The sequence below is a fragment of the Bidens hawaiensis genome, unplaced genomic scaffold (genome assembly GCF_021521415.1).
Source record: "Bidens hawaiensis isolate Kalapana, Puna unplaced genomic scaffold, B.hawaiensis_p1.1 tig00015453_1, whole genome shotgun sequence".
NCBI classification, from domain to species: domain Eukaryota; kingdom Viridiplantae; phylum Streptophyta; class Magnoliopsida; order Asterales; family Asteraceae; genus Bidens; species Bidens hawaiensis.
The window spans coordinates 174,306-202,264 of record NW_027492383.1 but is presented as its reverse complement, the minus strand read 5'-3'; the positions used below and the strand labels follow the sequence as shown (position 1 = coordinate 202,264).

The 27,959-nt window shown below is 41.0% G+C and overlaps 2 protein-coding genes across 2 annotated transcripts; both read right to left on the bottom strand.

The window, feature by feature from the left end:
* Nucleotides 1–3,652: 3,652 nt before the first annotated feature.
* On the bottom strand, nucleotides 3,653–12,768 carry LOC143549273 (disease resistance protein Roq1-like). The gene is made up of 5 exons (XM_077040207.1): nucleotides 12,666–12,768; nucleotides 12,193–12,597; nucleotides 12,043–12,095; nucleotides 10,801–11,076; nucleotides 3,653–4,138 (listed from the first exon to the last, which is right to left on the bottom strand). The coding sequence occupies exons 1-5, from the start codon at nucleotides 12,766–12,768 to the stop codon at nucleotides 3,653–3,655; spliced, it is 1,323 nt and encodes a 440-aa protein (XP_076896322.1).
* Nucleotides 12,128–15,217, bottom strand: LOC143549272 (toll/interleukin-1 receptor-like protein). Its single transcript, XM_077040206.1, has 3 exons — nucleotides 15,160–15,217; nucleotides 13,596–14,082; nucleotides 12,128–13,123 (listed from the first exon to the last, which is right to left on the bottom strand). The coding sequence occupies exons 1-3, from the start codon at nucleotides 15,215–15,217 to the stop codon at nucleotides 12,865–12,867; spliced, it is 804 nt and encodes a 267-aa protein (XP_076896321.1). The 3' UTR covers nucleotides 12,128–12,864.
* Between the last annotated feature and the right edge of the window lie 12,742 nt (nucleotides 15,218–27,959).

Here is a 27,959-nt window from a genome sequence, read left to right as displayed (position 1 = left end):
CGATCATGACTTCGGGGATAGGACCTTGGGCACCAATTCCAAGGTCTCGTCTATAAGGGACCCGCTGCACAGGTACGTTCTTAAAATGTATTCTATTGTTTAGTATAACGTAATATATATTAATAATATTATATTATATTATAATATAATATAATATGCAATAATATAATATAATATAACATTATATTATTATTATTGTTAATAAATTATATTAACTTATATTACACAGGTACCTTCACAAGCTGATTGCGATGTCCATTGCGGGTCGCAATCAGGGCGCGGATCACTGCAGCCTACGAAACCTATTTTTTTTAGGTGTATGCTGACTCACAGGCACTGCAACCTCGCTAGAGGGTTTGCAGACTATTTTGTCACCTACCAGTTCAGGCAGGGACGAGGGTCCTTGATGGGTGGCGGGTACGTCACCCAGCTTGCGATATCTTTGGGCCATGGAGACCTGGTGGACGGCCCGCGTATCACTCCGACCCCTCCCTGCCCGCTGGACCGCCAGCGTTGCGGCGGCATGCACATTGTGCGTTCGTTCCCCGGGCCCCACGGCCCGCGGGACCGACTGGTGGCGGGGGCGGGGGCACGTGCGCCTTACGTCCCGGTGCCTTTAGTCGAGCCTCCCCCGATCGCGGCACCGGAGGTGGAGCTTGTACATGAGCTTGTCGATTCGGGGGAAGGAGCCGGCGGGGATCCTGACGACGGTGGTGCCGGACGTGAGGATCCGGGCGCATCTCAGGTACGTTTTATTATCGTTTCTTTTAATTCGACTTCGTATTAAACGTATTTCTGTGGTTTTTTTGTTAGGGGCCGACGCAGCACGTTCCACGCACATATCGCGCGGTGCGTCTGGGTCCCGCCGCCGACGCTAGGTTGGAGGCCCTAGAGTTGGAGATGAGGCGGATGTCGCGCAAGACGGACTGGCGGATGAGCCAGATGCCGCGCCAGATCGACTGGCTTGTTGCCAGTCGGGTAGCGGAGCTGTCTGGACAGCAGTACACCGTGCCACTGCCACCGCCACCACCCCCTAGTTTTGACCACGAGGCGAGCACGTCTGGCGTGAGACGCGGACGGGGCGACGACGTGGATGCCCCAGACGGTTCGGGGCCGAGGCGCGGGGGAGAGGACGACGCCGACGCGTTCGGAGGGCTCGTGGGCCACGACGACATGGGCATGGACATGGACATGGGGGACTTCACGTAGGTTTTATGTTTTAGTTGTCGTATTTTCTTTTATTTGTACATATTTAACAATGATTTTTGGTATATATATGTGTTAACTGTTTTTCACCGAAGGATATTAAATAATAAATAAATAATTAATTAATATATAATGATAATAATAATAATAATAATAACAAAATAACAAAGAAAAAAAATTAAAAAAAAAACATAATAAGACAAAATTGGTTAAATTTTCTAGGAACACCGGCCTATACGCCGCGTATAGACCTATACGCGGCGTATAGGCCGGTGTTTTAGCAATTGGGTGGTGTCTATAGAAAATCCGTTTTATTAAACTCAAGCTGCCTTAATACATTGCATCACACACTAGTTTTTTTTTTAATAAAAGATTTGTAAAGTATATATTCATATTTGAAAAATTAAAGAATTTAGTTTCTTATGGTATGGTGAGGAGCATTGGTTATATTTTTAAACCCACCAGTATTTGACATAGTGACATTGAGTACCCCAAGAGTTGATCAAATAAAATAATGAGCAGTAAAAGAAAGAATATTTATAAAGAAAAAATATAGGGACCAAGACTTTTTTTTTTATATATTTGAAATGAGCAACTTTTAAATTATAGTGATAGACTTAGAACGTGAAAAAAATAAATAAATCAATGATAGACTTAGAATGTGATCCGATAGATAAAAGGATTATTTTACCGACAAAATGAGAATACCGAAGTGGCCAGCTATGAGTAAAAATGTGAAATGGTCGCTTACTGGACCACATTAAAAGAACACACACATGGATACGGACAATCTCTCATATGTTTTAGTTTTCTCTTTCTTCTCATTCTATTTTAAAATACTAGGTCATGCAATTTAAAAATGGGTAGCGACGTAACTTGTTTGTTTGTCTTCTGTTTCGATGTAATCACTACATTGTTTATTATAAATAAACTGATCGGGTCAAAATAGACCAATTACTTAAATAAAATTAAAATAAAAATCTTTAACTTAATATTTAACAGGGTCTCAATCATCGGGTTGACGGGTTACGTTTTGGCGGGTTGACAGGTTGAAATCTGCAACTCGAACCTGACCCATATTATTATCCGTGTCAAAACTTCAACCCTAACCTGCACACACATAAATAAATACGGGTCGACACAAGCACGACCTGCTTAACCCATTTTTTGATTAAAAAAAATAATAATAACAAAATTGATATAACTTAGATGGGTTGGTAGAGTAAATGAGTAATATTAATATTTTATTTTTGAAAATTATTAAAAATCTTGAAAGTGATCGAATTGGAATTACAAATGTATCTTAAGAAAATTGGAAAACTAAAAAACCACAATGGGCATGGTGTAGCAAATGCCAACCCTCCATGTCGTTGTCTACCACAGAGGCTAAATATAGGGCGGCGGCGATGGTGGCTCAAGAGTGTACCTGGTTAGTTCGGTTGTTGAAAGAACTAAATCAAACAACGGATTATGCCGTACAGTTAGGGTGTGACAACGTGTCAGCCATTAGGCTTGCTGAAAACCTGGTCTTTCATGCTCAAACTAAACACATAGAGATTCATTACCACTATATTCGAGAGAAGGTGCTGAAGGGGTGAGATCAAGATGCAGCAGGTTAACACAACTAAGCAGATTGCACACGTGTTCACAAAAGGGTTGTCTAGTCCAAGGTTATATGAGTTTAGTAAAGTCATGGGGTTAATGCAAGCTGAAAATGAGAGGGGGTGTTGAAATAGACATTTCCACGTGACCAAGTTGAAGTGCATGTTTGCTTGGGCATAAAGCTGATTTCCTATTTATTTTTATGTATTTTAATTTCCAATAAAGTAGGATGAATAAGTCACATGGTAGTGGGTTAGTGGGTTCCTATTTTTATTCCTTTTCTTTAGGCCAAAGTGTTGTGCACACTTGGTTAGTCCACCCGCTAATGAGAATTACGAGATCGAGTTTATGATCTAAATTCTATTTTTTTGTCCATCGATTCTGGTCACCAAACTTCAACTTGTATTGCATTCACTATCCTTTTTTGTTGTGTTTTGCTTTGATTACCATTGTTTCAATTTAGCATGTGCCCCATTTAGATTGTTCCCTAGTAGCATGACCTCTAACTCGTTAACATTCTCCCACAAATCTTAACATTGTAGATACGATGTCACAAGGATTACCCACGTGTTAAACAGCAGATCGAAGTAGGTTTCCAACAACGAGCCAACTTAACATACCACGGTCATATGATTGCATGAATAGTTTATTATCGAAAAAAATAACGACACCGAATGAATGAAACGAAAACATGATATGACACAAGTTAGATAACTATATAAGAACATTTACTTGATACCTAAGTTACAACCTCAAAACAAATTTGGCTGGAAACCAAACAGAACAACCTAAGAGATAAACCCATCCAGGTGTTGAACTCTTCAATATAAATTACATATTGTATTTATTTACCTCCACCAACAAAGACTGACAGTTTACGGTTTGATTGACTCTTCGGACTACTACACAAGTCCAAATGAACTGCATCAAGCTTGGTGCAGCCAATCACACTTAAAGACTCAAGATCTGTGCAATATTGTCTTACTGACGAGGGTACAACATCAATCCCAGTACAATCCATATTAAGATGTTTGGGGCTATCCATGGTTTGTCGGATATCTGGGAAGTTTACAAGTCGGGAGCAACCAGAGAGCACAAGCGTCTCCAATTTTTGCATTGTGATTATGGGTGGAAACATTTCAAGCTTTTTGCAATCATCTAAATCCAAGTAAACAAGCTTCTCATGACTTCCTATTGATGAGTGTATCTCTCGTAAACTTTTACAACTAGATAACACCAATGTTTCAAGATTCGGGAGTCCACTGAAATCAGGTGTTGTAATTAGGTTATCTGAACCGTGGAGGTCGAGCACTTTCAAGCTTGGTATATACTGTAGTATACGAGCAATCACAAGTCAGCTTCATGAATATATATACTCATTAGCAATAATATTATTTTGGAATCAAGAACATAGGTAGAGGTAAAGTAATAAGCAATAAAGTAAACAATAATGGAATTTTAGATAGTTTACTCATTTAATATGATCACAAAATAGACAGTGGACTAGTATAAGCCGGCTTGTTCGGTTGTTACAACGTAAGCCTTCAACCTGCTCAATTCTGGCCTCAAATCTTCGTAGGGAATTCTAATCGACATGTTGTTAGTGACTATGAAAGGGTTTGTTAGGCAATTATCAGACTCTATGACTTAACAAACTAGAGCTTAATCTGAATCAGACATGTACCAATTATCAGAAAGAACCCTCAAATACTTTTCAGTCCTTTATATAACAAGCAAATATATATCAACAGTTTCTTCCTTGGTCATTTATTCTACTCTCAAGAGTTTTTCGATCATGTGTTGTGCACTGTTGGCAATTTCAGAATAGGAATTGAAGAATAACACAACAATTTATAAAACTTGCACTTGAATTGATAAACTTGTTCGTATAACATTATCGATCAAATTACAGCCCTACTTGGGTTTTTATAACCATAATAATTACATACTAGACCCTAGACTTTACAAATATACATACTAGACATAAACTATACTTTCTAAAATAACTAAAAGACCCGTAATATTTAGTTTATATTTCAAAACTCCCCCTTTAACTAAATATAGTTCAACGAGAGTCTTCAACTTTCTTGACTTGCGTTTACAACAGGATCGGCTCTTCATCTTCTAACATGAGATGTGCTTCTTGGTCCTTTACTTTCTCCTTATCTTTACCTCTTACGCATTCGTATGCGAAGTGACCGTATTCGCCACATTCATAGCATGTTAGCTCGCTTTTGTCGTTTTTGTTGTTGCTTCTTTGACTCGTACTTCTTCCACGTCCTCTTCTTCCTCTGAAAGAGCCTCGTCCTCTACCACGATTTTGATCACCACCCTTTTCCATAATTATTTGAACTTGCCATTAAGAGTTTTCCTTGATCATGATCTTCCGGCTCGTCTTGACTTTTAAGACGTTCTTCAAATGCCTTTACTCTTCCTATCGCTTCTACAAATGGCATCGTGTCTATCTCTTGATATTGTTCGATGGATGCCACAATTGGTAGAAATTTCTTTGGAACCGAGATAAGCAGTTTCCTCACGAGTGCCTTATCTTTCAAAGTACCACCAAGAGTTATAAACTTGGTTTGCAAACTGCTTAACTTTCCCGCAAAGTCGCTTACGGTTTCATTTGACTTCATCTTTAGAGCCTCTAGTTCACTTCTCAATGTTTGTAAACGTGCCTTTTGAACTAGATCGGCTTCAAGATATTTGACTTTGACCGCTTCCCAAACTTCTTTTGCAGTCGTATATTGTGCGACTTGCATTAAAACATCTTCCGATAATGTTTGGAAGATCATGGCTTTTGTGGTATTCATCTTCTTTTCATCCACAATTTCCGTTTCAATCTTTGCATCAATTATTTCCCAAAGGTCATATGCTTTCAACATTGTTTCCATCAACAATGCCCAAGTCGTGTAATTTGTTTCATTCAGTTTGGGACACTAAAGTGAAATATTTCTTTGTTCCCGAGTTGATGTTGAAACACTTTCTTTCTTTCTATCGCCTGCCATATTTTTTATGTTTTACCACGAAGGATTTTTTACATACCACGAAGGATTTTTATGTACCACGAAGGATTTTATAAGCCACGAAGGTTTTATGTATCACAAAGGATTTTTTTGTACCACGAAAGATTTATGTACCACGAAGGATTTTATATGTACCACAAAAGATTTTTACCACAAAGGATTTGTGTACCACGAAGGATTTATATGTACCACGAAGGATTTTTACCACGAAGGTTTTATATACCACGAAGGTTTTATGTACCACGAAGGATTTTTATATACCACGTAGGATTTGAACCACGAAGGATTCGAACTTACATGAAAAATGAATTTCTCCACAAATTCCAAATGACCCTATTACTCCTTTCTGATTTATTTCACAAACCCAAGAAACACAATGCTTTCTTGATCGAATTTTTTAAATCAGAAAATAGGCTTTTATGATTTGTTTCAAATAACAATCATACAAAATGAATTGACCACTTGCCAATTCTTCTTTTTAAATCAATTGAGGGTCAAATGATAATCGATACTTGAACAATCAATTTGGCCCTTTGTTACTAATCAATTCAACAGTAAACAAAATGAAATTGGTTCCTGATTTTTATTTGCAATTCACCCAACACAACTTTCATCCCTGAATGTCTAGAACTTGCAAAGATTGAACACAATCAACCTTCTGTGATCAATTTGGGTTTCCAACTAATAATCGTGATCAATAGTTACAAACCCAATGTTCACAGTTTCCTGATATCATAAATCAATTCAAAAGCCACTTGTTTTTACGCTGTGTTCCCAAGTTTAAATTAATGAGAGAAGAGAAAAGAAGGGAAATTAAGATAGAAAAGAAAGGAAAGAAAAGAAAATGATATCGTGTTCCCGAGTTTAATGAAAAGAAGAGAAAAGAAAAGAATATTAATCATTTTATGTGTTCCCGAGTAGAGAGGAATAGAAAAGAAAGTTACAGTTTTACCAATTTTGTGGGTTATCTCTTCTCTCCTCTCCATATCTTTCCAATTTGGAAAGAAATATAAATACACTAAAAACCTCTTCTCCTCATTTATCTTCTCTTCTTTTCATTAAAAAACTTTGGAACACTAATTTTGTTTATTTCTCTCCAAATCTTTTCTCTCCTCTCGTTAAATTAAACTTTGGAACACAGCGTTAGGGTGTAAGTTTTTTTTTAGAAACAGATTCCAAAAAAACCAAACGCAATAAATTGAAACAAACTCCAATTTGATTTTCAATTTCTGAATTATAACAAACCAAATCTAAGATCGATTCAAAGAACAATCGTGTTCTTGATCATATGATGAATGATTGCTTTAGTTCGATATAAGAAAAAATTCCACACAGCGAATTTATTCTTCCCCTGATCGATTAACCTTGCTCTGATGCCACTGTTGGCAATTTCAAATAGGAATTGAAGAATAACACAACAATTGATAAAACTTGCACTTGAATTGATAAACTTGTTCGTATAACATTATCGATCAAATTACAGCCCTACTTGGGTTTTTATAACCATAATAATTACATACTAGACCCTAGACTTTACAAATATACATACTAGACATAAACTATACTTTCTAAAATAACTAAAAGACCCCTAATATTTAGTTTATATTTCAACATGCACGATATGTAATCTGAAATTTTTTTTTCATTAGAATGGTCATTAATTTATCATTAAAATCAAAACAATTACAATAAAGTGGCAGGCAAACAGGCAACAAGCTGCTCCGCAACCCCCTTTTGAATAGCAAAACTAATTCTACTAAAAACAAAGCGTTGGACGTAGGAGACGACAAAGTACCAAGAACGACACGCTAAACCCTGTTTAGAAAATTCACGGCCTCCGGGGCCAGAAACCTAAATGTATCAAAACAAAAGGGAGAAACACGTGTTGATTTTCTAAACAGGCTTTCTCGTGTTTGGCAACTTTGCCCGATTCGGCCTTCAACGCAGCCTGACCCACAACAAATCCACGGTCCTTGAGCCCGACAATAGGAAACACTCCTGTAAGATCGGTACCCGTACTGCATTTATTCCAAAACATAATCCTTATACTGTTGGAAGTTTATTTAGTATATGTCTACTGAAAAATAAATAGTGCATGACTAACTATGTAACACCCCAACCCTGAACAGGCTGACGTGTCACTATTACAGATATCATAAACCAAACACAATCCATTTAAAAGAAATAAAAGTAATCAAAGTGCAACCAACGAGTTAAAACCAAATCGAAAGAAAATCCTAAGTCCAATTTATTAATTTCAAAAATAAATAAAAGTCTTTATTCTTGAGCTTCATTTTACTCTCATCCCTGATTCCCCTGATTTTCCCGAGTTACCTGCTAACAAATAAGACAAACACAAATAAGAAAATACGGCTAAGCTAAAAATTGCCCAGTAACGGAAAGAACAATGGTATATGTAAGGACAGACGAAGGAAAAGCAAGTCTAAGAACTTTGATTCAAACTCGAAACCAACTTTTTTACAGACAGAAATACTAAACATAACCTGACGCATAATCCGACACTTGGTCGGAACAAAATCAAACGCATACAGAAACATATCAGAATATATACACACATCAAACCACGTGACTACACATATCAAGAACTCAAGTCACGTGAAACAGAAGCACCCACGAGCCTAAACAGAACAGACTGGTACACAGCTAGCTAGTCCATGCACCTATGAGACGGTGAGCGTGGCGCACACCCATTATTCCATCTCCACACAACAAACGCAAACTCAGAGCTAAGATCGATCTATACGCCTCTAGTGGCCGAGCTAGAGACGCCGTGAACTTTATTTACGCACTGTCACGATAAGTGCATGCCGTTGACGCCCATACGACATTTCAGACATGCTCGGGTGACAGAGTACAAAAGCTAATTTCATATAAATATGCAACAAAAATGCTACTAACGGAACATGCAACAATAAGTACAAAATATATAATCTATTACATGTTACAGAAATAAATATAAAATAAAACAAATAAGCCGAACTCAAACTGTAATAAAGGCTAACGAAAAGTCCGCACTACGAAGTGACGGACACCGAGTATAAAATGGAATAGTATCTATACTACGAGTAAATGAAAACAGAATCCGTACCACAAAGTAACGGAAAATAAATAATACTAAGAGGAAACAAAAACAGAAACCGTACCTTAGGTCAAACAATTAAACTCGACTCGCCTTATTGCATACTGACACCTACATTTTATGTTATTTCGGATCAACTTCATGAGACTTAAGTCACTTAGTCATATTCATGATTTTTGGTTTCCTGTCGACTAAAACTTTCATTTGATGGTCTCTTATTATGTTGTGTATAAAATAGGAATATGAACCATTCGTTTATTGATGTGCTTGTGAATTAAATAATTTATTATTAAATTATCATGTGGTGGATTACATTCACCTTTATGATATACTCATAACATACATACAACCTATAAAAATATGTAACTGCAATGTACAGTTTAAGTTTATTTAAATGAGGCTAACTTTGTTTACCATATTTAAGCTAATTAAAAGAATTTAAAGACATTTTAGACTTTAGTTTATATGATTTAGTCGTGGTGCATGACAAGTAATTTATAGCATCATTATCACAAGTTTATGTGTGCATGTATACTTATAAGTACTTGACGAATCAGATCCATATTAACATCAACTTCTAACTTGGTTTAATGGTTAGTTTTGTAAACTTAATTTATGGATTTATGCACAGGTTGCATGCACCATATTTACATGTTAGATATTAATTAAGCTAAAATTACATCTTAAAAGCCCAAATGACCTATATAATTATAACAACTGATTATAAAAAAATGTATGGACATGCACCAAAACAAGCCAAACAAACCGACACTTAGTATTTAAACTATTTACGTGATTATTTCATTTGCAAAACAAAGTTTTAGACTATGGAGTATTCGTCGCCGGAACCAAACAAAGTGGTGTGTATAACACAAACACACACAAAACAGATTTTTAAAACTCTTACTTCAATGGGTTAGCGAAACAAATCGGAGGTCTGAGGCGACAGCTACGTAACTCAAGAACGCGTGCGGGTTGGTGATAGTCGTCTCCGGCAGCAACCGTTAGCGGCGGTGGCGGCGGTTTAACTCAGAAAAGAGACGAGCGGCAGGGGTGATCGATGGTGAAGGAACTGAAACGCCGGAACTTAGGGCGGAGTTGCAGGCAAGCAAATGAATACGCAACGGGGCTAATTGATAACTAGAAACTCAGTGGTGCTGGTGACGTCTGGTTTGCAGCGGCGATGGCTTAACGTGGAGGGCAGAGAATGGCGGCGAGCAGCGGCAATGGTCGCGGCATGCGATTTATAGGGGCGGTGGTGGTGTGAAAACGACAGAGATATTTAGGGTTTTCATGAAGCGATTATATATATATATATATATATATATGAAAGATTACCAAGGTTTGCTTATATCGTTTAGAGATGAGAGTTTGCTTAATCAGATCATGTCATGCATATTTGACGGAAAGGAAGTTCATATCATACATGTCTTCAAATTAACTTCCAAGATATGGCAAACATGGTCCTCCAACTATCATCCTAATCTATTCTATGATTTTACACGTTTAACCCTCGAGTTTAGTTTTAGCTTATTAAACTGTACTGAAAAGAAAACTAAAACTTATTATTAGTATTATTATAGAGACAAATCATGTTAGCCGATACTATTGTTCGATCAGTTTTACTAATTATCTACTCGTTAATATCTAACATATTGATTCAATATTTAATGTTTTAGGTATTTGAAATTCGTATGTTACAAACTAAATGTCTAAAAACTGCTTTTGTGTTTTGGATTCAGTAAACATATATAATTAGTTTGTATATAAACAACTATAGCAGGTGTGCCAATAGTTCTTAACCATATTTCATAAATCTATATGATATATAACTTAGAATCCAAATTAAGTACAAAATTTTTTTACCTTAAACTCCGCCCAGAGTTTCTCTTGTAAGCCGTTTTTAAATTTCAGACCAACAAGCTCCATTGCTTGAAAATCTGTTGGTAACAAACGTGCAGGATAACCTTCCCACGATATCCAACACAACCAATTCGAAAGAAATGGAGGCTCCTCAACAATTGTTTTGACATCTTGACGCACATTTATCGACCTAAGTTTCTTCATTTTTGCAACAACTTCGAATATATTTGATGGTGCAACACCATTGGGGGAATGTAATACTTGAATCTTGTTATTTTCCTACAACAAAGCAGGAAAATGGTGGCATGATTAAGCCGGTGTTTCTTTATCAATATACATATAATTCAATATGTGTGCATCTGTGTATATATATACAGTAGAAACTCGATAAATTAATACTCGATTATTTAATAAACTCTATAAGATAATATTTTTTGCCGGGTCCCGACTCGGGGATAGGGTGCTAAATTAATAATTCGCTAAAATTATAAGATAATACATTTTTGATAATTTCTTTAGACCTCATATAAAATATAAATTAATAATTCCTTATATATAGCATATTACATGAATGATTTATGAAGGTTTCTTGAAAAATGACTCAATTGTCTTTTGTTTTTTGTTGAAATCAATTTCCCCTTGAATCTCGTCTTTAATTTTCCTTAGCATGGTAAGAATTTCTGTTGTTGTTTTCTCATAGCTCAACAAGAAATTGTTCAATGTGATTAACGCTTTAATAGCTTCATTTCGCGAAGGGGGCTCCATTGTAGAACTTTCATCATCTTCTTCATCGATATCATCTTTATTAATTCCAATAACGCTTTCAATAATTTCTTCATCAGTTAACAACTGTGCAACTACATTTTCTTCTGGATGAGTCAGAACATTCTACTATAAATTAATAAAATATTAATTAATATATAAATTAATAATTATTAATTTATCGATTAATTAATAACTCTTTTAATTAATAAATTTTGGTAATCCCAAGTGTATTATTTTATAGAGTTTCTACTGTATAGTGATGGGATCTAACAAAAATAGCTTTCAAGGTGAAAAGTGTAAGAAGCATTTGAGTAATTATTATTACGCTACAACAAAATAAACTAAAATAATTATTATTGCTCTACTTTAAAACTATAGTGCATAATAATTACTTTACTGCTAGCGTACATACGTAATTACCCCCCCCCCCCCCCCCCACACACACACACACATATGGGGTAAAACTAACTAAACCTTTACCAGTGTTGCACTTGAAGTACACATGTTTACAATATCCTCATATGGAAACTCTGCTGTATTTTTCAGGATTGTTAATGTATTTCCCTCTTACAACGCGGTATCCCGTTTCTTGTATGACATCATGTATGTCAAACATTCCATCTATAATACTTATGAGAGCCTTTTGTAATAACACCTTTACCCCTATAACTGGGTGAAAACCACACGCATCAAGTATCATCATTGCCTCATCTTTCGGCCAATGACGGAAGACGCATGCGATGTCAAGGAACAACTCTTGCTGCACCGATATAAGGCTATTGTAGGTAATTTTGAGCCTTTTGATAAAATCATCATCCGGGATATCTTGTAACCTAGTCAAGGCATTCAACCACTCACACACATCTTTGTCGCATAGAAACTGACCCAACGCTTTAAGTGCTGATGGAAGACGACCAGCATACGAAATAACATTTTGTGAAAGGATCAGTTTGCCATGATCTTCGTGTTGTGCATGCCTAGAAAACAGCTGGATAGCCTCTTCGTCGTTTAACAAGGTGATATTGTACGTTGCATCTACTCGATGAGCATTTAGCCAATGTAAATCTGTAGTTGTGATTATTATTAGGCTTCCCTCGCCAAACCAATCACGAGATCCGCTAACGCTTCTAGGTGTTTATGGCAAGTCACATCATCAAGAACAATTACAACCTTTTTGTGGCATAGCCTACTTCTTATCTTTAACATTCCATCTTGAACACACCATGCTTTCACTTTTATTTTCAATATATCAAAAAGAACTTCTTCTTGTAATTTCTCCAATCCATGCCTACTAGATGCCTCTCAAATATTTTCAAGAAAGCAACAACCGTCAAATTTATCAGATATTTCCTTATAAACATAAGATGCAACAGTAGTCTTACCACCACCCCTAAGCCCCCATATTCCGATCATGTGTACATCACTTGACCCAAGTTTTAAATATGGTTCAAACTCTTGCATGCGAGTATCAATTCCAACAGGATCTTCATTAGCATTCGAAGTGAGCCGCAAACCATGAAAAATTGTTTTGGCTATTTCGCTGGTAATAGCCGATTCATGCCTGCACATTGAACATATAAGGATCATTAGCATCATGTTGCGTATAAAGAAATGGTAATATATCCCATAAAGCACATGATAACCTTGATTACCACTCAACGCTCTAGAAGAGAAAACGCGAAGAGAGAAACTATAGTTATAGACACTCTAAGAAGGTGATCGTTTTGTTGCAAGTATCAAAGTACTGTCAAAAGGACAGAGATTTGGAACTAAAACCCATGGACAAAAGAATAAGTGCTACATTTTGTGTCCATTTTGTATCAGATTCAAGTTTCATACTTTGTATCCATGGAAAGAGATATATATTCATACTTTGTATCAGATTCAAGAAGTTTCAATAATATAGTTTGTTTGTTTAATATTTGTTCATCTATTGTTCTTATCAAATCAATTGCAAAGATCTTAAATTTGGGCCAACAATTTATCCATCAAACATTAGTGCATAATAGAGTAAACTATGAACAAGAATATACCCGCTGGCCATGTGCTTGAGTTCCCACCCCGAAATCATGCCCGCAGCCTTCAATGCCTTTCTACATGACTCGTCATTAACAGAATTTTCCAACGCTTGTTTGGCGAATCCCTCACCAAACTTCCCAGTCTGCTCTCTAACGTCGGAAGGAACCACGCCATAGAATATGGGAATAACAATTAGCTTTCCCTCTTTGTTGCATTCCATAATATATTCAAGTTCTTGCAAGCACGACGAAGAATCACCATAGTTTTCCGAGAAAACAATGACGGCGATTTGAGATTCTGCAACGGCCATCATGAGAGACGGATGAATGCGTTTTCCCTTGTGAAGTGTTGTATCATCCCTGTAAGTGTGAATTCCGAGCTGTACAAGATACGTGTAGAGAGGGTCCACAATAATCTTGCGGGTATCTTTGCCACGAAAACTTAAGAACACGTCGTAATCCAACGACCGAAAAGAAGGGAACACAGTGGAACTAGAACCCCCTGCAGACGATAAAATGGGTTGATTGAGACAACTCTTCTAACAAAATGGGCCAGACTGGGTTGCAGTTATTTTCAAACGGATCAGAGTGGGTTAATAAGGTGCACACAGCACGTTGCACATACGCGCATGCATAACCATGCACCGTTAGACGCACAACCCGGCTTTCGTACGTGCATAATGCGGCATCAAACGCGTAACGGTGCTGGTATGTATGTAACGCCACACCAGTCGTTTACCCAATAACAGCACGCACAACCCACCTTTCGGTGAATTGTTCGTGAAACGTTCGGCGGGAAGTACGTTTATGTTTGTTTATTAAATAAATGAACGAACATGAACAAAAAATTTGTGTTCGTTTAATTAAACGAACGAACATGAGCACATGTTCTGTTCGTTCATTTGTGTTCATGAACGTTCGTTTATGGATTAATATAAAATAATTAAATATTATCTGGATGAGTCATCTATTTAAAGGTTTTATATTTGTTAATTTATGTTTCTTTAACAGTTTGCATTTATGTAATGTTTATGTTTGTTTGTGTCCATCACATTTATTCGTATATTTTCGTTTATCTTTGTTTAGTTATGTTCGTTTAGATTTTAAACAAACAAACACCAATATTGTTCGTTTTTTAAATAAACGAACATGAGCATAAATATTTGTTCGATTAAGTGAACGAACACGAACATTCTCTAGTTCGTGTTCGTTCGATTCGTTTACAGGCTTTCATTATTCATATTGATGAATGCATTGGTCTCGGTCTCTAGGCTGTGCCGATTTAGTTTGTGTTCGCTAACACATTCATTCCCTTAACTAACCAACACGAACATAAAATCTCGTTCGGTAAGGCCTTATTCATGTTAGTTTACTAGCAACCAGTCACCAGTGTCAGTGTTGGTACGCGCGATATCGAACGTGTAATCATTGCGTGTAATTTTATTATTATTATAATAATTATTGTTATTTTAATTATATCCTTTTACGGTAACTAATAATACTTGTTTGACTAAAAACAGTGTACAATTAAAATGGAGCAGAGAAGGTAATTATAATACTTGTTTGACCATGGAGGTACCTGATGGGGGACTGCTAGTGGTGGTGGCACCGTCGTATGGCCTCTTGTTCCGTCGCATTTTGGTTGTTTCTTTGTCTGATAGATCTGGAGTTGGCCACCGGTCGTGAAGGCTTTACTTTACTTAAAGATCATCTACCACAAACAAGAATATAGTAGCTTTTGTTTTTCAAGTCACCTTTTTCTAAGGATAGATCTGCCACAAAGTGGCACAAACAAGAAGGTAGGGCCCTACAAGTTAAAGTTTACCTGTTTAATACACTAAATATGTTAAAGTCTTGTATGTTATCTGTTAAGGTCGTGTGGATGCGTGTCATGTATTCGTGTCTCTTATATAAATTGTCTGCCCTATAAGAAGGGTTCAACTTATTTCAACAACGATCAACCACTCCCAAACCTTTTTTTGTTTAAAATTAGTTAAATAAAAACAAATAAAATTAGAACTCTTTTCCATTAATAATAAAACAAGCATCCTTTCCAATGTCGTGTATAATTGGAATACTGGGATTTTTGTGATCTCCAGTTCGATTATGAGAGCGCTAGGGTTTTACCACCAGTGGGTCTTCGGATGAGTGAGTTTTCCTCGTAACTCAAGATAACTTGGAGGCGCTTAATGGCTCTGTACGACTAGGTTGGACCAGTTGGCGGTGTCCCTTTGTTATCGGGTCACCCCGCACGAAGTACCTAGGCAATTCTCTGTCCAACAACAACAACAACAAGGTACAAATGTTTGTGATTTCACTAGAACTATACAACAACAACAACAACAAGGTACAAGTGTTTGTGATTTCACTACAGCTATCTAAAAAATATGTGCTGAGAATTTGATCTACTAGGCTTGTCCACTCTTAAGTAGAGACACGGGGTCGATTCCTACTTAGGCCGATTCGAAGGACATCTTGATGCAAGGATGAATCATGACTTTAATCCCGGGTTTGAACCCGGTAGGGGAGAGGGTTTACGAATTTCATCCGGTATCCGTGCATCAGGGGATACGGTTTCACGGCGGTCAAGAAGTCGACATTAGACATGGCCTCGAAAGGGTAGGTTTACACGTGAAATTATCTGTCGTTAAAAAAACTCTTAACAAATCTATATAGGTAAATCACCATTTCTTACTTTAATTTGCTTTAACCAACCAATTAAGCTCATTTTGCATTGCTTTTCGGTAAATTACTTGACATAATTGCCCATTAGAGTTACTTGCATCATGCTTTTCAAACGTACCTCTTAATTCAAGTTAATTTAGTTATTTAACCCCTCGCATTGTTCATTAACAACCCCTTACACAAAGACCTATCCAAAAAGTTTTAACTTTCCATTAAATCACTGATTAGTGATTAATCAAAATGTGTTAAACTTTCCATCATGTTAGTGTTGGAACGTTTGAACATTACAAAGTACCATCAACCCTCCCACAACCTACGTGTTTGAACATTACAATGACTATTGTGTTCGATCGCCATTCGATTGAAGAAGAACCTTTGTATAACCTCGATTCTAACTCCAATCAAAGGGGGTGTTTGGGATTGCTTATTTTAGCCAACTTATAACTTATTAAAAAGTTAAGGACTATTGGTTTTTATTGGTCCCAAGTATTTCATTTTTGTCGGCGCTGGTCCCAACTATCACTTTAACTGCCAACGGTCCCAACTTTCACACATGTGTCTGCCACCAGTCCACGACTAACCGAGTACTAACTCCGTTATGTTTTAGATGACGTGTCCATCCTACGTGTTAAAAAACCTTGACGTGGCTGCCTGCGTGTATATTAATAACAAAAAACTCTTCTCCTCCTGTATATTAATAACAAAAAACCCTAAACCCAAATCGATATCTCCAATCGATCGAGAACCCAATCGATCAAGAACAACCCCAAATTAAAACCCTAATTCAATCATTGAATCGATCGAACAGGTTACAAAATCTGTTGTGGGGCATTTGAATCATCATCTTCAATCGATCGAACAGGTTAGAAGCCCTAATTTTAACAATGGATAATCAAGTACGTATTTCCTTCCACACTAATGGGGCATTTGAAGTTGCACCACCGATTTTAAGGTATGTTGGTGGAAAAAAAACTTCATTAATGTTAGATGTTGACAAACTTTCATACTTTGAGTTATTGGATTATGCAAAGGATTTTGGTTCATACAAATCGAAAGATGGTCTTTGGTTGTATTGCAAGATTCCTGGTGATGGTCGTTTAAAGCTATTAGTTAGTGATAAAGAAGTATTTGAGATGTTGTCTTTGATTAGTTCTAGTTCCAGGTCTGCACAAGGTTTGGTTTTATATGTTCAAACTGATAAGTTAAGGAAAACCACAACCGATACCAGTCACCCTCAAGCCCAGCCAATTAACTCTCCTGCCCGATGCATTTTTTGTTATTAATATACAGGAGGAGAAGGGTTTTTTGTTATTAATATACACGCAGGCAGCCACGTCAAGGTTTTTTAACACGTAGGATGGACACGTCATCTAAAACATAACGGAGTTAGTACTCGGTTAGTCGTGGACTGGTGGCAGACACATGTGTGAAAGTTGGGACCGTTGGCAGTTAAAGTGATAGTTGGGACCAGCGCCGGCAAAAATGAAATACTTGAGACCAATAAAAACCAATAGTCCAAAAGTTAATAAGGTGCTTTATATGTGAGAGGATACGTTGCTAAGTTACAATATTGCAACTAAAAACTTATCCTAAAAATACGTTATACGGTAAAATAAGGAATCCCAAACACCCCCTAAACCCCTAAACCCATAAACCAATCAACTGGAGAACAAGAAGACCGTGAACCATGAATCGATCGACAAAGGTCAAGAATCACACACCATTCGTTGAAGATGAAACCTAATAAAGTCAAAGACAAACGAAACTATACGGCCATCCATCAATCCCAATAACCAACAAACACTGGCACCATTGATCTTCGTTAGAACCATCTAAAACAGGATGGACAATCTAAGAAAGTCGAAACACATGAACCATCAATCTTCTCATAGCCCGTGTTTAGCCCTCTTTGTTCAACTACATCACGACTCCCTAGGGATGGCTGCTTTCTAAACCCGCTTCCATTTATTAGGGTCAAACATTTTTGACATTTCAATTTCTTCCATAAATTTACCAACCAGACATCTTACCACTTTTATTACTCTTATCAAAACTATTTCCATTCCTTTAAAACATTAGGAACTTTTTATCAAACATTTACAATTATATCAAGATATAAAACTATTAAATATTCATGATAGTTTCATAAGTAGACATCCATATATGAAGACAGAAAGCATGATGGTGAGGGTAATAACGTGGTTTTGGTCATAATTAAACGAGTCATGTGGTTATCTAAAAGTCACATAATTATGAAACACACCAACCTCCTATCTCTTTTATATTTCTTTAATTACTTGCACTCGATCCCCCACTTTACCAATATAATGGACCCATAGCCACAACTCATTTCTGTATGGTCTATTGGTCTAATGAACATGCATGTATATTCGAATTTGATATGATATTGAAGAAACACTAATTGACCCCGGGCAGATTACGGATAATCTGGGGGTTAAATAGATGTTTCCCACGAGGGGTTATGTCCGGCAAAGATGGTTCTTCTGGTGACCTGCAAAACAGACACCGTGAGCTCGTCACTTAGAAGGGGGGGTACCTCCTTGTGACCACCCTCCGGTGTGAGAATCAGACTAGATTGCTCTTGAATATAAGTGTATATTAAGAGATTGCTAGAAAAGATAAGATGTGATAAGGTAATGTAATGTGTCCATACCATTCCAAGGTGTTGGAGTATTTATAGCCGAAGGTAGGTTTCCAAGCAGGTACAGCCGGCTGAATAGTATTCCTGTTCTGCCAACTGTGGGCTACGCACGTGCCATGCTGGTGGTTGGTGGGTAGGCAGCGGCTGATAGTGACCAGGCCGGCTGTGTACTATTCCTGTTCCACCAACTGCAGGCTATGCACGTCCTCCGACAGGTTGGTGAGTAGGCAGCGGCTGATAGTGACATAAAGTACAAGAGCGTGCTGCTCGTCATACTGTTGTCAGTGAGCTGTCGTATCTTTGGTCAGATCTCTTGTCCATACCTCGTCAGGTACAGTACAAAAGATCCTCCAGTATCGTACGGACTGGCTCATTTGTGCGGGAGTGTTCCCGGCTTGCTCACTCCTTCTTCAGGTGACATTACTGAATTATTTAAGAGTTAAGTGCCTTGTGCGTGTAGCCTTGCTGCGCGGGTAGCCTTCCCTGATGGCTAGTATCCGTTGCTGCGAGAACAGGCGGAGTACGTCGACCATTGGGAGGCTTTTCCTGCGGGAACAGCTTGCGTACTGCGCGTAAGGACGTCACGTCTCTGAGCATGGTGGGTCCTTCGGATCCAGTTGGTTTCTGCGCAGACGTCTCTTCAAGGTGAGTCTTGCGAGTTTAGCCTTTGCGCAGACGTCCCTGTTGAAGGTGAGTCTTGCGGGTTCAACTGCGCAGACGTCCATTTTTGAGGTGAGTCTTGCGGGTCCACCTGGGCTCTGCTGGGACCTACCTCTTCAAGTCCCCCTAGTCCAATGTTCTTCTCATGAATTGTTAATAAGTGAGGTGAACTTTTGGACTTAAGCAAAGGGTTTTGAAAAGGGTTTAGTTTTAAGGTTTTCCTTGGGGATTCTTCCCGCGGAAGTCCTAATGTCACGTGCAGAAATTCCCGACTTTTCTGCTTGATCTTTGGGTATGATGCGGGTAGGTCTGTAACCTCCTCGCAAGTCAGGAGCGTTGAGTTCCACTTGTGTAGATTCTCCATGAGGTTTTGGTAGTTTTGAACATAGTGATCAATTATGTTAAAACAACCAATTCCATCTTGGAGCTTCAAACAATCTAGTTCTCGACGTTCCCGCTATGCGGGGATGTTATTCCCGTTTCCGCAAGCATGGCCCAGAAGATCATTCTTGGTTTCAATTCCATGCGGAGTGCTAGGTATGTGAAGGGTTTCGCCTTGACACTGTACCCGCACTCGTCTTATAGTTACTTTACTTCCAAGGTATTCCTGGCTTCAATTCCCTGCGGGTGCTAAGTATGTGAAGGGTTTTGCCTTGACACTGTACCCGCACCCGTCTTATAGTTACTTGGTCGCCGAGGTATTCTTGGCTTCAATTCTCTGCAGGTGCTAAGTATGTGAAGGGTTTTGCCTTAACACTGTACTCGCACCTGTCTTATAGTTACTTGGTTGCCAAGGTAAGGGGTATAGTCCCGCTTACTTTTGAATCTTTTTGAAATTCGAAGAGTTGGTGAAAGGATAAGAACAGTCCAAACTGTTGAAACGTCGTCCGACGGTTTCTTCTGACAGTGTCAGGACGTGCAGGAAGTTATGGCGACGTGACAGTACATGGTCATTCCAGACGCTTTTTCAGGCGCGTGGGCGCGAGTTTTCGGGCGCGTGGCCGCGAAGTTTACGGCACGCGTCCTGTCAACAGCTGTTGCCAGCTTGCTTTTTCCACGTGTCATAGTTTCATTGGACCTGCGTTTTCCTCTCTCCTCCGCATATAATTCATCGCATTCATTGCGATGAGTATATAAAGGGGGAGAGGGTGCAGCTTAATCCACACTTTCACTTCTCTCTTCTTCTTCTAAACGATTTCCGGCGAATACTCTTAACGTTTCCGTCAAGCATTCTCCTGAAATCGTTCTTTACATCCCAAACATGTCTTCTCATGATCCTGAGGTTACTGTCGAGGAGTCCGATGTATACCTCGAGAATCCGTTGTCCACGTCGGACAAGGATGACAAGAGTACTGCTGGCGAGTGCCAGTGTGCTCTTCCGGTCGACCTCTATCAGTACGTCGTCAGGAAGTTCATGCTCGAGCCTTTCGAGCCTGAGTTTCCTGCATCTCATCAGACGGTGTACGATGCCCCCAAGAGCAAGATCAGGGTGTACGCTGCATTCTTCGTCTATGGGAATCTCAGGTTCCCATTGACGAAGTTTGTATACCGTGTTCTGGAGAGACACGGTGTGCATCTGACTGAGGTACACCCAATGGCGATCGCCAAGATCCGCCATTTCGAGTGGGTGTGTCTCATTCTGGGTGTGGAGCCCCATGTTGACCGCCTGATGACCTTCTATTCCTGGAGGTGCATCCAGGGGTGGTATACCTTGGTCAATCGGATCAAGGGTTTGAAGATCTGCGCTACCGACTGCAGTCTTCGATCTTGGAAGCGGGAGTTCTTCTATATCTCCGCTCGCGTCGTCCCCATAGCGATGACGTTCAAGAACGGGAGAGCTCTCCCGAACCTTCACGCCTCCAACTACCAGGAGGCGGAATGGTTCTCCAAGGTTTCTCGGATCCAGTCTCCGGTTTACCGCTTTGCGAAGTCCGGGATGGTGTTGCTCGGGATGAGCCGGGTGTGGAAGGAGGCGTCACAGATTCCCATCGTCCTCGAATACGGTTTGAACTCTGTCCCTTACGGTATGCTTCATATTATCCGTTAATTTAGGGTTTTTGTTCTAACCGTTTTTTTTTTTTTGTTTTCAGAGGGAAACGACTTGCAGTCTCTCCTGCAGCCGCGGGAGAGTGATGGTCCCGCTCGGATGGGTACTCGTGCTCTAGATGAGAACGAGTTGCCCATCCTTGAGCAAACGGCGGATCGGTTCGTGGAGGTCTACCCGCCGGGCCACCCGATTCTAAGCGCCACGCGGCCAGGTAAGGAGTTATTTAACCCTCGACCTGTCAATGCTCAAACCTCTGCTGGAATTCCTCTAATCTTGTCATCTTCTGATGAGGAATCCGCAAATGGTCCATTCTTCGTGAGGAAGAAGGCTGCTGGCGGGAAATGGAAGGCGAAGGTTGCCTCCACTGCCGATCCGGTGAATCGGTCTGACTCAGAGACCGAAAGCGAGGAGGTGGCGGGGAACCCTGGTGGTGTTGAGATCACTGCTCCGGAGGTTGAGACGGCTGTCACCTCCGGGCAGCCCAGTACAGCGACAGTGACTGGCGTAAAAAGGCCGGTTCCATCGGGTTCGTCCCCGCCTGTTCGTACCTTCAAGCTCAAGAGGACTCGTAAGTACAAACTTCCTTTACTTTTAACTTCATATCTTTCCGCCATTATATTTAAATATGTTGTCTTCATGCAGGCGTGGATGCAACCGCATTCCAGGGTGGAGCGGGGAGGAGCACTTCTGGACCCATGACGGTAGGTTTGGTCAACCTACCCGAGGCGATGACCCAGGCGGCTGCGCCTGCTTCACGTGTTGGTTCAGTTGCTCACTCGGTTGAGGCAACTGTTCCAACTGTGACGTCGTCTCCGCCGGCTGTCAGTGCCATATTCACTGATTCCTTCACTGAGCCGGCGGTGAGTTTTTCTGCGGGCTCTTCCGCAGCGGCGACCACGGTTGTGAGTTCACCTCCGGTGATTTCACCTCCATTGGTTCCTACGACGGCGGCTTCAACCGCGCATCCGGCACCGGCGACCACCTCGCCCCCGGCCGGTTCAGCAGGTATGTTTGGGGTTGGGGCGTCTAGCCAATCTCTGCCTCCTTCCCATCTGCCTGACCTCTTGGATGGATATCCGCTAGGTTCGGGTGATGGGTTTGGCGGCTACAGGCCTGTCGTCGACCCTACAGGTGCGTAGGGTTATTTTGGCCTGTTATGTTTTTTTTGTTTTTTTATCATCTTTTCCTAACTGCTTTTTGTTTTTGCAGTGTCGGATTCGAATGAGGTGTTTGTTCCGCGGTGGAACATCCGCCGGGGAACCACCCTTCGGACGGCTGTGGACTGCGTCGAGTGGGCGCGCCACGCCGCCCCCAGTGGTGCACTGGGAGAAGCTATGTCAAGCTACCAGGAGGGTAGGCTGACAAACGAGCTTCGAATTCTCCTTGCCCGGATGCAGCCGCGCGTCGAGCTACTTTGTCGTGAAAACGACAAGTTAAAAGCAGCTCGTATCCAAGAAGTAGCTCAGGCTCGGGCTGTCCGGGAGGAGAACAGGAGGCTCTCCGCCGTTGCTGCGGAGAAGGAGAAGGCCTTCAAGGCCCTTGAGGTTGAAGTTCAGGCCCGTCTCGAGGCCCGTTCCAAGGCTGCCCAAGCTGTTAACGAACAGCTTCGGTTGGCTAAGGAAACCGCTCGGAACGCAACTGAGAGGGCCACCAGGGCTGAAGCTGTTGCTGAGCCTCTACGCACCGAGAATGAGGAGCTCAAAGCCAAATTAGAGAGGCTCCAGCAGGCTCATGACGCCTTGGCCATGGAAGACGCCAAGAAGCTTCAAGAAATCTTGGACCAGAGGGGTATGCTTGACCATACTGAGCGTAAGCTAAAGAGCGTTGAAGAGGCTGCTGCTAAGGAAGTGTTGCTTGCCAACCTTAACAAAAGTGAAGCCGAACGCGCCCGTAACCAAGCTCAAGCTGCCCTCCAGGAGGCTCTGGTCACCAAGGAATGGCTTCTACGAGAAGCGTTGTCGCAGGTAAGCTTAGCTTCATAATGTCTTCACGCTTTTCTTTATACTTAGAAAAGGTTTTGATACTTGTATTTTTGTTTTGTAGGTTGTGCATCGGGTCTTCACGGACACATCATATGACGATGCCATGAGCGCAGCCCTCAACGCTCTCATGAGGATGGGGAAAAGGCTGGCTTCCTGCTTGGTCTAGGGTTCGTTGAGAAGGGCATCCCGCCTTCCAACTTCCCTTTATATGATGTGGATACTGAAGCTGCTTATGACCAAGCAGTGAACCAGTATTCTGCCTTCCCGCATCCAGTGGTGGAGAAGGTGAACGAAGTTGCTGCTGCTGATGATGGGTTAACCATTCTCAAGACCTTCCTTGAACCGCCACAGCCAAGTGATGGTACGGGTACAAGTGGGTTTGGAGGGAGTGGTCCTGAAGCTTGAACCTTTAGATCCCTTCCCACTGTTAGGATGGGTTTATGTTTTTGTATAGATTTACACTCTTGTAGGCGGGTAGATACCCGGCCATTCTTGTAATACTTGAATTTTTATGGAATGTAAATCTTTTGTGCGGGTAGGACCGTCACTCTTACTTTATAAACGTTATACGACTTGATCATGCATATTATAGTTTAATTTGGCACTTGTTTTGCCGCATAAACAATATATGATTCGCTTGTGCATACTTTAGTTTAACTTAGCAATTTCTTAAGTACTTTGAATAAGTTAACCTATCAACGCGGCAGATAATAGGTTAAAGTTTTGCTTCCTCTTTCGTGATTGTGCGGGTAAGACCGTCACTTGCACTTAGTAGGATGGCTAAACTTTACCTATATCTGACCTGCGTGGAGGTTTTCCTCATTTTTTCCTTGAAGATATTTTCTAAGTGTTCTGAATAAGTTAACCGTTCGACGCGCGGTTGTCAATAGGTTAAAGTTTAGTTTCCTCTATCATGATTTGTGCGGTTAGGCCCGGCACTTTCATTTAGTGGGATGACCGAACTTCACCTATGACTGACCTGCGTGAAGGTTTGCAGTTTTTTGTGTTTATGCGGGTTTTGCCGCCTTCCACACGCAACGATTTCTTCACACTTATTTATGCGGTGAAAACCGGCATATCAGTGTTTTGAATAAACTAACCGTTCGACGCGCGGTTGTCAATAAGTTAGTTCGGTGTCCTCTATCATGATTTGTGCGGTTAGGACCGGCACTTTCATTTAGTAGGATGATCAAACTTTACCTATGACTGACCTGCGTGAAGGTTTGCCGTTTTTTGTGTTAATGCGGGTTTTGCCGCCTTCCACACGCAATGATTTCTTCACACTTATTTATGCGGTGAAAACCGGTATATCAGTGTTTTGAATAAACTAACCGTTCGACGCGCGGTTGTCAATAGGTTAGTTCGGTGTCCTCTATCATGATTTGTGCGGTTAGGACCGGCACTTTCATTTAGTAGGATGATCAAACTTTACCTATGATTGACCTGCGTGAAGGTTTGCCGTTTTTTGTGTTTATGCGGGTTTTGCCGCCTTCCACACGCAACGATTTCTTCACACTTATTTATGCGGTGAAAACCGGCATATCAGTGTTTTGAATAAACTAACCGTTCGACGCGCGGTTGTCAATAGGTTAGTTCGGTGTCCTCTATCATGATTTGTGCGGTTAGGACCGGCACTTTCATTTAGTAGGATGATCAAACTTTACCTATGACTGACCTGCATGAAGGCTTTCCTTATATTTTCTTTAAAAATTTGTCGTTTTGTGTTTATGCGGGTTTTGCCGCCTTCCACATGCAACGACTTGTTTTCCTACTTATGTATGCGGTGAAGACCGGCATATCAGTGTGGAAAGTTCATTAAGTATAAATGTAAGACCAGCGTCAATGTGATAAGGAGAATCATTTCCATTAGAAGTGGCTCTGGGCCTTTTCTTTTAAAAGTTTGGAATTGATCTACATACAGACTGTGTAATTGAGCTCCCTTCCATGTTCTTGGGAGTGTCATCGAGCCTTTCGAGCCGATATGCACTTGGTTCGGAATCTCGTTGTTTACGCAGTATGTAGTCTCCGACATTGAAGCTGCAGTTTTATTCGTGTTTTCCCCAACTGGGGTTCTACACGCATTAGCCTGCTCAGTGTTCATTACGCCACGAGGTGCGTGAGCGTCCCATCTCTGACAAATGCTTCGACGATGTCCTTCAAGTCTATGCATTCCTCGGTGTTGTGGCCTCTTGTCCTGTGGAAGTCACAGAATTTGCTCTGATCAGCGTTGTGACGCTCTCGGATTATTGGAGCCTTTGGCCATGGGAGTCTCTCGGTGTCGAATATCTCGGTGACGCTTTTGGTGAGTGACGTCCATCTGGAGTTCCGGTTTGGCGACGGCATGTTATCCTTTCCGCCTAACCGAGGGTGCGAGCCGGATGAGGTGTCAAAGTTTACCCTTGACTGCCAAATGCCTAGCTTCCTCTTTTTGTTTAGTCGGGCGGTAAGGACATTGTTTTCTCTTATTTTCTGGGTGTAGAGGTTTGTGCTCAGGGGAAGATCTCTACCCAGTTGCTTTTTCGTTTCCGCGAAGCGTTTAGCTGCTGTCATGATGGCATCCCATGTGGATGGCATGCCATCTTTACCCGTTAAGGTGCGGATGAGCTCTGGGTCTTTTGTGCCCTGGATGAAAGCAGCGCGAGCAAGATCTTCGCTAATACTACCCAGACTTAGCTTCTTTGAGTTGAAGCGAGTGATGAAGTCTAGCAAAGATTCATCTTCCTCTCGAATGCAATTGAGGATTGTCCATTGCTCTTCGGTATACTTTCTTTGTTGGCTGAAGTGTTGGCTAAACTTCTGTTGGAAGTCTGCCCAATCATAGATGTGGTGGACCGGTAGACGGTCAAACTACGCTCTAGCCGCTCCAACTAGCGTCATCTGGAACATATAACACCACGTGGGTTCCGTCCAATTGCTGACGGTTGCCCCCGCTATGAATCTGTTCAAATGATCGTCTGGGTCGGATATACCATCATAAGTGCCGATGTTGGGCATCTGCTTGGCACTCTTCGGGGCGATTGCTTCCGCAATGTCCCTTGCAAACTTGGACATTCCCGCATTTGCAACAGTTGGTCTAAAAGCTTTGGAGAAGTCACGTGGGTTTCTACCCGCGTTTTTTGGTTTGAAAGTTTCTCCCAAATTCCTTCTCGGTTGGAAGTCCGTGTCCTTACGCTTCCCTTTCGCCTTATGGCGAGGGTTTACGTCGGTGTCGGATTCCTCCGAATCATCGTCCAAGTACTCGCAATCATTGCTCATGTTGAGCTGTTGAGTGCTTCCGAATTCGTCAGCCTGTTGGAGTGAACGTAAGCGTTCATCCAACTCAGCTTGGAATTCCCTTTGACGTTTTTCCGCCCACGCTTTAACTTGTTCAAGTGTTTGGCGGGGGTGCCTCGTCTGTTGTCTTTCCACCTGGGTATCAATGAATCCCAGGGGATGATTGTTTACTGCACTTGCCCCGGCTCGGGTAACCGGGGTAGTGTTCGTAAATTTACTGCACTTGCCCCGGCTTGGGTAACCGGGGTAGTGTTCGTAAAATGTGTGTATTCGCCGATGTTCCCCCCAGTAGCTGGGGTTGTGGTTACCGGGGTTTCTTGGTTACTCCCTGGCCTGGGGACCGGAGTAACGTTAACCATCTTTTCGGAGGTTTTGAAAAAACTGAGAGAATTCGTTCTAGCTTTTATGCACGGATGGCGCTAATGAAGAAACACTAATTGACCCCGGGCAGATTACGGATAATCTGGGGGTTAAATAGATGTTTCCCACGAGGGGTTATGTCCGGCAAAGATGGTTCTTCTGGTGACCTGCAAAACAGACACCGTGAGCTCGTCACTTAGAAGGGGGGGTACCTCTTGTGACCACCCTCCGGCGTGAGAATCAGACTAGATTGCTCTTGAATATAAGTGTATATTAAGAGATTGCTAGAAAAGATAAGATGTGATAAGGTAATGTAATGTGTCCATACCATTCCAAGGTGTTGGAGTATTTATAGCCGAAGGTAGGTTTCCAAGCAGGTACAGCCGGCTGAATAGTATTCCTGTTCTGCCAACTTTGGGCTACGCACGTGCCATGCTGGTGGTTGGTGGGTAGGCAGCGGCTGATAGTGACCAGGCCGGCTGTGTACTATTTCTGTTCCACCAACTGCAGGCTATGCACGTCCTCCGACAGGTTGGTGAGTAGGCAGCGGCTGATAGTGACATACAGTACAAGAGCGTGCTGCTCGTCATACTGTTGTCAGTGAGCTGTCGTATCTTTGGTCAGATCTCTTGTCCATACCTCGTCAGGTACAGTACAAAAGATCCTCCAGTATCGTACGGACTGGCTCATTTGTGCGGGAGTGTTCCCGG

Excerpts from the sequence above, each read along its gene's own strand:
- LOC143549273 (XM_077040207.1), bottom strand. The coding sequence starts at position 12,768 with ATGTTAAAGATAAGAAGTAGGCTATGCCACAAAAAGGTTGTAATTGTT. Across the intron at positions 11,077-12,042 it reads GTACTTCAAGTGCAACACTG|GAAAATAACAAGATTCAAGT; the intron begins GTAAAGGTTTAG and ends GCTTTGTTGTAG. Across the intron at positions 4,139-10,800 it reads AACTCTGGGCGGAGTTTAAG|TATATACCAAGCTTGAAAGT; the intron begins GTAAAAAAATTT and ends CGTATACTACAG.
- LOC143549272 (XM_077040206.1), bottom strand. The coding sequence starts at position 15,217 with ATGCGACGGAACAAGAGGCCATACGACGGTGCCACCACCACTAGCAGT. Across the intron at positions 14,083-15,159 it reads CACTAGCAGTCCCCCATCAG|GGGGTTCTAGTTCCACTGTG; the intron begins GTACCTCCATGG and ends TATCGTCTGCAG. Across the intron at positions 13,124-13,595 it reads CTCAAGCACATGGCCAGCGG|GCATGAATCGGCTATTACCA; the intron begins GTATATTCTTGT and ends TTCAATGTGCAG.